This window comes from Protopterus annectens, chromosome 13.part0 (genome assembly GCF_019279795.1).
Source record: "Protopterus annectens isolate FY-2018-M chromosome 13.part0, PAN1.0, whole genome shotgun sequence".
NCBI classification, from domain to species: domain Eukaryota; kingdom Metazoa; phylum Chordata; order Ceratodontiformes; family Protopteridae; genus Protopterus; species Protopterus annectens.
The window spans coordinates 1,006,393,959-1,006,406,164 of NC_056747.1; the positions used below are offsets into that span (position 1 = coordinate 1,006,393,959).

The 12,206-nt window shown below is 41.2% G+C and overlaps 1 protein-coding gene across 3 annotated transcripts in view; it reads left to right on the forward strand.

Moving 5' to 3' along the window:
- SMARCE1 (SWI/SNF related, matrix associated, actin dependent regulator of chromatin, subfamily e, member 1) overlaps nt 1-8,263 on the forward strand; it is a 970,790-nt gene extending 962,527 nt beyond the window's left edge. For all 3 annotated transcript variants that reach the window (XM_044055001.1, XM_044055002.1, XM_044055003.1), the window contains one exon: nt 6,615-8,263. In XM_044055001.1, the coding sequence (XP_043910936.1) occupies nt 6,615-6,823 (209 nt within the window). In that variant the 3' untranslated portion in view covers nt 6,824-8,263. The remainder of the gene's footprint in view (nt 1-6,614) is intronic.
- The last annotated feature ends 3,943 nt before the right edge of the window (nt 8,264-12,206 follow it).

A 12,206-nucleotide genomic window follows, 5' to 3' on the forward strand; every position in this document is an offset into this window, starting at 1 on the left:
AAGCCTTAGGGTTCATGGCATCTTGTATTCTGGTGCTTCCCAATGCCAAACTGCATATGAGGAAGCTACAATGGTATCTCAAAAATGTATGGACACAGCACTGCCAGGATTTGGACACTGTCATTCAAATAATACCTTGCATTCAAAAGGAATTTTTGTGGTGGGCTCAGGAATGTCACCTAAACAAGGGACTCTCTGTGACCCGGCCAGAGGCGAGTCAGATTCTAACGACAGATGCCTCAGACATTGCTTGGGGAGCTCATCTAAATGGAAAGTGGATACAAGACAAGTGGCCTGCCAGACTACAGCATCTACATATCAACATGAAAGAGATGTTAGCAGTCCAGTTTGCATTAATGGCTTTCAAGGAGTTACTTCTTCCAGGGCAGGTGTTGATTCTAACAGACAACACAACTGTCATGTGGTACATCAACAAACAAGGGGAACACATTCTTACCCATTGTGCAGGCAAGCAATGATTTTATGGGAGACTGCGCTCAGCTTGCAACTAACTCTTCAGGCAAGGTTTCTGCCGGAGCACAGAACTCCTTAGCAGATGTGTTAAGCAGACAAATCATGGATCCCCACGAGTGGAAACTGGATCTTCATGTATTTCAAAATTGACAGTGTCATGGGGAACTCCAGACATAGATCTGTTCGCTTCTCCACTAAACCACCAGCTGCCAAAGTTTTGCACAAAGAAGTTTCATCACACAGCTTGGAAAGTGGACGCTCTTTCTTTCAGTTGGAAAAATCTTCATGTGTATGCTTTCCACCTCTGCCTCTTCTTCCAAAAGTGCTTCTAAAGGTCAGACAAGACAAGCCAAGGATGATTTTAATAGCTCCAGATTGGCCTCGGCAGCACTGGTACCCATTACTGAGGAGTCTGGTAAAGAAGCCTCCATGGCCTTTACCCTTGATTCCACACCTGTTGCCTCAGAGAGAAGGTCACCTGCTCAATGTCAAACTTCACTCTCTTCATCTAACGGCCTGGCATATTCTGTTTTGAAAGGCAGCAGGTCTCAACTTCCTCAACAAGTTTTAAATGTGATTATGGAAGCCAGGAGACCTAGTACAAGAAAAGTGTACGCAGAAAAATGGAAGAGATTTTTATTTTGGAGTGCAGCAAACAATTTGGAGATTTGAGCCAAATTTGAGTGTGGCTCTTCAATATCTTACTGAGTTATTGGACAAAGGTTTGTCTTTCTCTTCCATTAAGATTCATGCTGCAGCAATTTCAGCTCACTATGATTGTGACCCACCATTGTTTTCGCATCCTTTGTTCAAGCAATTTCTTAGAGGGGCAAAGAATATAAGACCCCCACGTAGAGCTCCTACTCCTGCTTGGGATCTCAATTTTGTGTTGGAGAAACTTACTCTACAACCTTTTGAGCCTGCGGCTACTGCTGAATTGAAATATTTGTCTTGGAAGACTGCTTTTTTGTTGGCCATTACTTCTGCAAGAAGGGTTTCTGAGTTACAGGCCCTTATGGCGGTTGAGCCTTTTTTGATTTTTCATAAGGATAAGTTATCATTACGTACTAATCCTTCCTTTATGCCTAAGGTGGTTTCTAGTGTGGCTTTAAACCAAACTATTCATTTGCCTACTTTCTATGCAGATCCCCAAAATAAAGGGGAAAAGATTTTGCACACTTTAGATGTACACAGGCAATTGCGTTATTATTTAAGCAGGACTAAGGATTTTAGGCAGTCTCAGCAGTTGTTTGTTTCTTTTGCTTTGAGTTCGCAGGGCAAGCCTGTGTCAAAACAAACTATTTCTAGGTGGATTGGGTTTTGCATTGCATTTTGTTATTCCCATCATGGCAAAGAGATTCCAGCTGGGATTAGGCCTCATTCCACTAGGGCTACTGCCACTTCAACAGCATTTCTAAGGGGTGGCAACTAAGGATATTTTGGAGGCAGCTACTTGGAGTTCAGTGCATACTTTCTCTAAGCATTACCACCTTCCTCTCTACTCTAAGTCTAGGGCTGGTTTTGCCACAGCTATTTTGCAAGGCATGTTATCAGCTCCTGCTTCCTTATGATTTGCCAGCCTCCCTTACCTCTGCTTTGGGATTCTACCCAATTGTTAGGACTGCAGCAATGTGGAATGAAGAACATAGTACAGTTTTGTACCTACCATAAATGTAGATGTTCGAGGATCCACATTGCTGCAGTCCAATTTACCCTCCCTCCTTCCCCTCTGTGTTTAGGGGTGGTTGTGTAGGTGAGGTTATATTCTGCTACTTGTGTATATATTATATATATATTTTTTGGTGCAGGTATTTTGGGAGTTTTTGTTTTTGGCCTTATCTTTTCAGGGTCTTCTGACATCTGGGGCAAGAAAAGACTGAGGATATGACGTCGGTCATGCGCATTAGTACCCTGACGTACTGACGTCAGTCTAATGCGCCCTGACCGACGTCAGCCATATACTTTGGTATTCGGGCCGACTGGACAGCGGACTACCCAATTGTTAGGACTGCAGCAATGTGGATCCTCGAACATCTACATTTATGGTAGGTACAAAACTGTACTTTTCCCTCCTGGAGCAGGTGGGCGCCCTATCTGATGTCCCTACACTTAGGTGTATGGGTAGTTAGCTGGTGCCATGATCTCAAGCAGAGAGCCAGCCAGTGCGTCATTTGTCCACACTAGAGAAAGAAGACTCTGAAAGCTAAGTACCCCATTGGGGAACCTTTGCATCATTTCACTAGTGTCAGAGAAAGTTAATTGTCTCCGCTGTGACACACAGATTCCACATCAGGACTTCCATTCTTTTTGTGTGACTTACTTGGGGCTAGAACACAATGTCTCCATCTGTTTTTCTGGTCACTGAACAGGGGGAGAATCTGCACCCTACAGCAGGAAGTAGATCTCCTCAGCCAGTGCAAGGGATCTTTCCTTTCTTACCTACCCATACTCGGGTTAACAACCTGGAGGATCGGATTTTGTCACCAAAGAATTCCTGCTATTACAAGGACATGCTTTCCATCCTAAGGAAAGCAAGGAAACTAAGTACCAGAAAATCATACCTGGCAAAATGGAAAAGATTTTCCACCTGGTATCACATCAAGAACGCTAACCATTCTTAGGCAGCCATCACCTCAGTCTTGTAGTACCTGTCAGGCCTGTTTAGACAAGGACTTTTCTACTCAGCATTGCCATTTCAGCTTGCCTGTTCAGGGTTCTGGCTATTTTCTTGAGCCCCCACATGAAGCTTTTCCTAAAAGGGGTAATTCACTTTAGACCACCCAGAAGGAACACTGTTTCTGCCTGGAATGTAAATTGTGTTAGAAAAACTAACCTTGCCCCCTTTGAACCTTCCACAGCCTGTCCAAAGATTCTCACCTGAAAGACATTTTTTCTTATAGCTGTCATATCAGCTAAGATGGTTTCAAAGCTACAAGGCCCTGTATGCAAAGAACCTTTCACGGTCTTTAACATGGATAAGGTAACCCTCAGAACAAACCTTTCCTTTATGCTTAAGGCGGTATTAGAACTTACTCTAAACCAGGCTGTCCACCTACCAGTCTTCCGAAATCCACAGAACAAGGCAGAGCACTTAATTCATCCCTGAAATGTGTACGGACAGATCATGTACTGTCTAAACAGGAGAAAAAAATCCTAAATAGAGTAGAGCAGTTACTAGTGGCTTTTACAGAGGGTAAATGGGGCAGGAGCGTCTCCAAACAAACCATTTCAAAATGAATAGCAAACTGCATTAAGTTATGTTACATCGTAGAAAAGCTGTTCCTGGGTAGATTTAAGCCCACTCCACCAGGCACGGGGAATTTACCACTGCTTTCCCCAAAGGAGTCTCTACTCGGGCCATCTTAGGGGCAGTCGCATGGAACTCTGTGTGCACCTTTACAGAATGCTGTAACCTAGGCAATGTCTCCAGGAGTAGAGCAGGTTTTGCTATGGTCATCTTACAAAACCTTATTTCCGAATGTCATACAGACAACCTGCTAACCCTCCTGTTAGCTTTAAGCTCCCAAGAGTCTGTAGTGTCATTGTGTCCCACTTACCGTAATTGTAGATGTTGGAGTAGATCAGTTTTGCAGTACTTGCTCCCACCCTCCAACCACTTTGCTGACCTAGTCTTCCTCCTGTCAGGTGCAAGAGGTAAAGAAGCTGTCTGAGATAGACCTCTTTTATCTCCATCCATTATTTTTCCTCCTTTTCAGTCAAATGTAGACCGCTGGGAGATCATGCTGTCCTCCGGCATCAGACTGCTTGTTCACTGCCTAGAAAGACTTAAAGATGTCAAGACGGACACTCTTCTTAAACCTTGATGCCTGTGCCTAAGGATGAAGCAAAAACGGGAAATCAGGACAGTTACGGATTTCTGCATGGCAGGAAGACCCAAGAATCAGTACTGTATGTCTTGAGATTGTGCCTTTTCTTATTTTTATGTGTGTGGGGGTGGGGAGCAATACCTTCTCAAAATACTCCCATTTCTGACTTCTAATTAAAGCTGCTGGAAGTTTGAGACAAAAGGGACAGCTGCCCCCAGGTACTAGGTGAAAGCTGTCAGGGAGTTGCAGTTAGCTCTGTAGAAGTGGTACCAATCGGTTACTGCAAAGCAATATTGGTATTGTGGTGTCATAAATGAGTCTGACAGTGTTTGTTTATTATGAGCTGTAGCAAGATGCTAGTGTAGCTCTTGCATGTGGTTTAGTAAAGGTGTTTGAGCTATTAGATGCATTATAGCTCTTTGTAAATGAGCTTTTAAGTTAAATAAAGCATAACTGAGTCAGTGAACTGTAACAGTGTGCTATTATACATACTTATTAATAGCTGCTAGCATAGACTGAAGACCTTTTGGTCCTCAACTTTGAGACAACTTTTTTTGTCTTCATCGTTTAGTTCTTTGTCCTTTTTTAGGAGTCTTCAACTTCAAATGGAGGAAGACAGTTGGGGACACTGTCCAAGGTGCCAACTGACCTTACTACAGCAATGTTTAAAGATATACATTTGCAGCCCACCCAGTCACTTTAAGTTGAAGCTTATTACATTAAAGTAAATTGCTCATTTGCTTTTCTAGTTGAAAAGGATTGAGTTGGTGACACTAGGGTCTGATTGCTGTTAGATTTAACTAAAACTGTACACGCATGACATAACATTTTATTTGATTAATTAGGAATGCAATAATGTGTTCTTGATTTTTAGGCAGTGCTCACAAGGTTACGCTTTAAGTAGTCACAACCTCTTGATCTTGTCTGGTGGATCTTAAGTTCGTTGGGGAGGGGTTGCTCGGGTCTTGGACTGGTCAAGCTGTTCACTCATTATACCTTGACCTCACTGGGGCATTTTATACGACTTTATTCTTAATTGTATTCTTTGGCAAGCATGGCTTCCTTTGTAACTATCACATTGACAACAGGCCCCTGAAAACTGATCCTGTCGTTGAAGATCTGGAACCGTGAATTGTCCTTTGATCACTGTGTATTCACAGTTGTAAAGAAATTCTTTTCATTGCACAGCTCACATCTAAAAGTATTGGGTTCAGATTAAGGGGATGTAATTGTTCCGCTGTCCTCTGCACTCATTGCATTAATCATTACATATAATCCTCTTTTTGTATGTACGTGTCCAACCACTTGTTACAACTGGAATGATCACAGTGCTTTCTCACTGAAAACAGTTCAAAGGCGTAAGTCATAAAAACTCAAAGCCTTGTCCCTCTTCTCTGTATCATACATGCTTCTGAGAGTCATCCTCTGTTTCACATATAAATCTTTTGCAGACTCCGTTCTGTTGTTGTTGTGTCTTTCGCCTTTTCACGGTTGGGGTCACCACAGCAGAACTCCGGTCCGATGATTGGCAGTAGATTTTTACGTGCTGAGTTGCCGACCCTGATGCACAACCTTCAACAAAGGTACGCCCATTCACGCATGTCTCCACACAGAAGGCACTCTAGCTAAGAATCGAACAGGACAACTTCTTACTGTGAGGCGACAATGCTACTGCAGCACCACCACCGCAGTAGTGTAAATTAAACATTTACAGGTTCAGTGGTGTCATTAACACCCACCCAGTGGATCTTGATCTCTAATAAATAGAACATGTTAGGGATAGGTCTGTATTACCGAGAATACAACTTGTACAAAACAGTCTTACACTCCACATAAAGCAAGCTACTTGTCTTACTCTAGTCAAATATAATTGGGATGAATGGATAGGTAACTACAAATTAATTCCTGGTTAAGCATCCTTGTCTCTTATGGGTAGGAAAAACATGTTAACGTCCCAGCATGTATTTGGTTGTCCCATCGCTGGATTATTCATATACCAAATATAAGGGTTAAACCCTACCATGGGAATACAAGACTAGGTGTCTTAAAGATCTTCACAAATCAGTAGCTTTAGTACCTGTGGACCTTTGAACAACATGGAGAATTTGGAGTTCTGCAGAAAAGAATTGAGGAAAAGAATGCCTAGCCTCATGTTACAGGTATGCACAGGCTGCTCTGCAAATAAGTAAATTCCTCTATGGGGAAATAAGTTTTCTAATCTTGTATTCTCTGCCTTCTTCAGCTGTCTAGTGATACAGTATGCATGCAGGTCTTGTCTATAAAATGTCATTGTAATTTCATCTAATTTTGCAGATGAGCCACCTCCGGAGGAAGCTTCTGAAACACAACATAATGGAGAAGAGAGTACATCCACACCAGATGATAAAGAGAGCATGCAGGAAGGAGTAGACAGCATGGCTGAAGAAGGTTCAATTGACAGTATTTCTGGATCAGAGAGCAACAGTGCACCTGTAGACGAGCCCCCAACAGAGCCTGCTCCTGAAGAGGAGAAAAAAGAATGACATTTGTTCCATTCCTGTTCATAGCACTGTACTAGACTGAAAATCCTTAATGTGTACGTTATGTTTTGAAAGGTCCCCGATCAGATGCCAGTTCTTGTATCAAGAAGTGAAGTCCTTGATTCACAGTTGTGCTGCTGTGGTGACAGTGCTGGGATGATATCTGTTTCTCCACCACTGTTTACCAAATATGTTTGCAGTTAAGTTAAAGTTATGGTGTGCATCAACTTTCACATGAAAGTGTGCAGTTAGTACTGTATCCTATAAGACAACTTGTTTTTATTTAAAATGCCTTAACGTTTATGCACTGTTACAGCATTAAAGGTTTATTAAATTTTGTATGGTGTACCTGCTGAGAAGGGAAACAAGACATGCTGAAGACAGTTGTATATACCCACAGAAATGAGCTGAAATGCCGAACAGGCATTAGATGGTAAATGGTGGGTAAATGTGTTTGGTAGAATCAGTTAACATAACACACAGAATACACCATACAGACAAAAGATTGACTTTCATGAAAGATGTAGTCTGTGTTATGCACTGCCAAAGTTGTCTTGTAATCTGGGTGAAGATCAGAAGTCATTAATATGATCAGAAAGTCAGTAGAAATGCAGCAGAAGATATTTGCCACTAGCTATAACAGAATCTGTGTGAAGTTGCAGATTCAGCTTGTCTTCATAGGAGTACAAGTAATGTGCGTTAGCTAGCTATAACTTAACTTGATCTGTATTTTATCCTGCAGTCAAGTACTTGGACAAGGATGTGCATATGGGGGCCTGGAACTACTGAAATCAGATGTAATCCTGTCATGAGTTCTGCAACAAAATGGACTTAGAAGATGTTTTCCATCATTTTACTAAAATGGTTCCAACTGAAAACCTGCTTTTAGCTGATCTGGACATAGGTAATTTCCTAAAAGGGAGATCATTTCTCTCTAACTTAAATGCTTTGAGTAATGTTTTTATTTTTTAATTTGATGACCAAATAAACCTTGACTGCTGTAAACATATGTATTATTTTCACGTTTTAAATTGTGAATATATTTTTTTCTATGAATCCTGTATTTCAGCTTCACAGTACTTAAAACCACTTATTATCTTGACCAGTATAATATAATCGCTGCCCTTGTCACCAGGGGAAATTAGTTTGTATACCGAACCCTGAAAAACTCTAGTGTTGAGTATATAAATTGGATCCCATTGTATATTTTGAAGCAGTGCATTCATCAGAATGCATGAGGGCATCATTTTTGGAGCTCTGTACTAACTTAAAATACTTTCAAGTGCTTTATGGCAGTAAACTTAAAGAAACAAGGTGTTTACGCTGTACAGTATGCAGAGTAAAGCCAAAGAACTTGGAACAAATAGTAATGTAAAATGAAGGGTTTTAGTGCTTTATTTCAAGACCTTTAAATAAATAAAATTTGTGCTGATCATGGTTTTACTTAAATTTTCAAGATTAGTTTTTAACTAGTTAATTGCACTGGTTAACTGTAATCAACACTCCCTAACGTGTATTTATGTCTATATGTGTGTGTGCGCAAGTTTGAAAATGTGGGGCTAAGTAATTCATGTGCTGTCCTTTTACATGATAAGAAAAAGCCCTTTGTATCCTTTTTCACCGAACAGTGATGCACTGATTAATGCTGATGCTTTATATCTCTGTTGTCTTTGTGGGTTTTGTCTTATTACTGTGTTCCTGTCTATTCCAGAAAATTTTGTTACCCATTTTACTGTGCTTCTTTACCTATAAACAAGCCATTTGGCTTAGTGAGCCTAGCCTGCATATCAGAAGTAACCATCTTAGTCACATTTAGTGCACAACATCTTGTTAACATTTATACCTAGAGCTATTTGTGTATGTTGCCTACAGCACTACTTTTCTGCCCCTTCTGAAATGCAGTGTTCTCTTTAGAAACGGACTGCAATCACAGTGGTTTAATTTAGTCATATTACTCAAGTCATTATCAAAGTCAAGATGTTCTTTGTGTTTCACTGTTGCAGTCATTACATTTGGGTTATCTGCTTGCAGGTAGCCCTCAGTCGGCCTGATTACCCAAATCTTTGGCCCTGTGTTGGTTGCTAGCTCATCTTCCATGACGTCAGTCAGGGGTATAAAGCATGCAGCCGACGCCATTACATCAGTTCTTCTTGCCTTGCGGTGCCTGAAGCAGAAGCAGTTCGCAAGTGCCGGTTGGCTGACTCCTGAAATTTTCATTTTCGCGTTTCTGATCCGAAGTCTTCAACAAAGCTAAGTACCCCGTTGGGGATCCTTTTTCTTCCTCTTAACCGATGTCAGTAAAAGTTAACAATTGTATTTCTTGTGGAAAGCAAATACCTCATAAAGATTTTCATTCGTACTGCATACCTTGCTTAGGCCCAGACGACGACGTCCCTCACTGTCGATTTTGTGCCTTATTCAAACCTTGAACTATTCAGCGTCGGTTCATTTTCGCATCTAAATATTTTGGTACTCTGTTCAATTATCCAGAAATGGCTTCGGTAAGCCACCCGACTACCGACGTTCCAAAAAAGTGCAAAGATAAAGACAGAGACAAACAACATAGGTTCAAAGCTGCCAGCGACGCTTCTGCTAAGCTAGTCGCCAGTTTGCCAGTACTCAGTAAGGCGCTTACAGCCCCTGATACCTGCTACTTCAGATTCGCAGGCCTCTACTGAGACCCATTCAGAGTCCGGTATGCTGCGAGATGCTTCTTCGACTGTGGAACCTGCAGATGTCTCTACCTTGGATGGGTCTGGAGCTGCTGTGCAGGCACCGGCTTCTGAGGGTGTATTCAGGCCTACTGACTTGCATATTAAACTGACGCCATGTTCTTCTTCAAGGCTTGGAATCATCTTCTTCTTCAAGGCTTGTAATCTAGCCTGGCCCCTGACACTTTACCTCCGGCTCCCAGAAAATCTGACAGGTATTACAGAGTACATGACTCTCACAAGTTCCTCTTTAAGAATTACGAAAATAGACCCTCTGAGTGTACACAATAAAGCTAAGCAACAGCCGGCTTTGCAAAATTTATTAAAAGTATTCAGTCCACTGCAAAACGAATAAACACATTAACGCTCAACAACACAAATACGTTTTTGTTTTGAAACTTCTTCAGGTGTGGGCTGGTTTGTCTCCAATGGTTATTTAAATACTTTCAAATTAAAAAGATCCAATCAATGACTTAAAAGAACAGTAAAAAGTGTATATATGTATTAAAAACAAAATTCATGTATAAAAAAACCTGTTCAAGCCATCTAAGAAAAAAATGAATGATATGAAATTGCATACAAATGTTATAAAAATTGAGTACTATAAAAAAAAAAAATAAATATTAAAATAATCGTAAATGATAAAACCTTATGCAAACTTAATTATAGCACCACCTTATGGTAAAAGACAGTAATTTTAAAAACATTCTAAAACATTTACCGTAACTTTATTGTGTACCCTCCAAGGGTCTATTTTCGTAGTTTATAGTGTTTTCTTGGACCCCTTGGCTTTTTTTGGAATCCTCTTTAAGAATCCTACTGCGGATCCTGAGACCATTTCACAGGGACCCAGAGGCATTAAGGCTACTACTGCAAAAAACCCTACCCCCTCTGATAGAGATTCCAGGGGCCTGGACAGATTGGGTAAGAAGGTATACACTTCTGCTACCTTGGCCATTAGGGCCTTAAACTGCCAGTTTCATATGTAAAGTATCAGCAGCATATTATTGGATTGCTTGAACAGAAAATTATGTTGATTCCTGACTCTGCTAAAAATAAAGAATTACAGGATTTAATGCATTCTGCTGAACAAGTTGGCAAACATACTTTGCAATGTGGTTTTGATTTATTAGAGGCATCTTGCAGGGCTGCTGTCACTGGGTCTGTACTTAGAAAGGCATGCTTGGCTTAAGGAGCAAACTTTGCCAGATCATGTTAAAGCTAAATTACTGGATGCTCCCTTAAACCAAGACCGCCTGTTTGGCAACAAAGCAGAAGAAGTACTTAAAAAGATGGAGGAAAATGTTAAAGATTTCCTGCAAGTACAGCCTCTCAGATTTAGTAGGCACTGGCCTGCTAAGAATTGGTCCTTTCCTGCCTCTTCCAGGCCTTTTCAGTCCAAACCCAGGACCAGCAGACCACACAGGCTTCAGTCTCAAGGTACTCACAGGCCTAGGCAGTGGAGGGCTCCCACTTCCAAAGCTGGGAGTAGTAAGACACCCCCTATGGTAAACTGTCACAATGACTTAACTTTAAACCTTCTGAGCCCTGCTCAACTGACTGTTCCTTTAGGGGGAAGATCGCTCTGCATGCAAAGAACTGGGAACTTATTACCCAAGACAAATGGGTTTTAAATATAGTTTTCCAAGGATACAGATTCCACTTACACTCCTTACCAACCCCAAACGGTTGGCCAGACCTACCCCCAAATCAGTGGGCAGAGGCTCAAAAGCAGGTTCTCCCTCTTCTAAGTATCAGAGCTATTCAACCTGTCCCAGAAAAGGAATGGGGCAAGGTTTGTACTTGAGACTTTTCCTGGTACCCAGAAAAGATAATTCCTAGCGTCCTATTCTGGACTTGTCCATCCTAAACACCTTTTTGGTAATCCCAAAACTCAGAATGCTAACTCTTCATCAGCTGCTTCCCACGCTAGGCAAAAATGCCTGGTTGGCAACACTGGATTTAAAGGAAGCCTACCTACACATCCCAATAAGGGAATCTTGCAGAAAATACCTACGCTTCAGAGCAGGTTACATGCACCATCAGTTCTCTGCACTGCCCTTTGGCTTATCTATTGCACCCAGGGTATTCACAAAGTGCCTAGCTCCAGTCATTGCATACTGCAGGCAAAGAAATAATGTGAAGTTGTTAAATCTCGCCGTTTATTCTCACTGATGGGTTCGGAGCCGATCCTCGGCTCCGACACGGCCAGTAGCAAAGCTCAAGGTTTGCCAGTAGCTCAAGACAAAAAGCCCCTTATCCCACAATGCACTGCTGGAATTACCTCAGATCTAGTTTGCCACGACAAGAGAGATCTCGGTGATCCAGTTAGCTCGGACCATTTGTGATAGAAAAAACAGCAAGTTCTTATAAAAAAAAATCTTTCTTTTTGTTTTAGAGGATAGTTGTGTATTAATAAAACAACAGGAAAAGTCAGCGTATATAAGCAACAACAAAAACCAACAGTGAGTCCCAGCTCTACCTTCCAAAAAGATAAAATTTATTCAGTTGAAACAAATCCTTTCTCTAGCGCCTCGGCCAACAGCCTTTACAGAGTAAGACAATAAAGCTCATAAAACACTTGACAATATATACAAAGTAAAACAATCAATCAATTATACAATCAAATAATTAAATCACATATATAATATATATTTAAAGCCATAGTTTTAAAT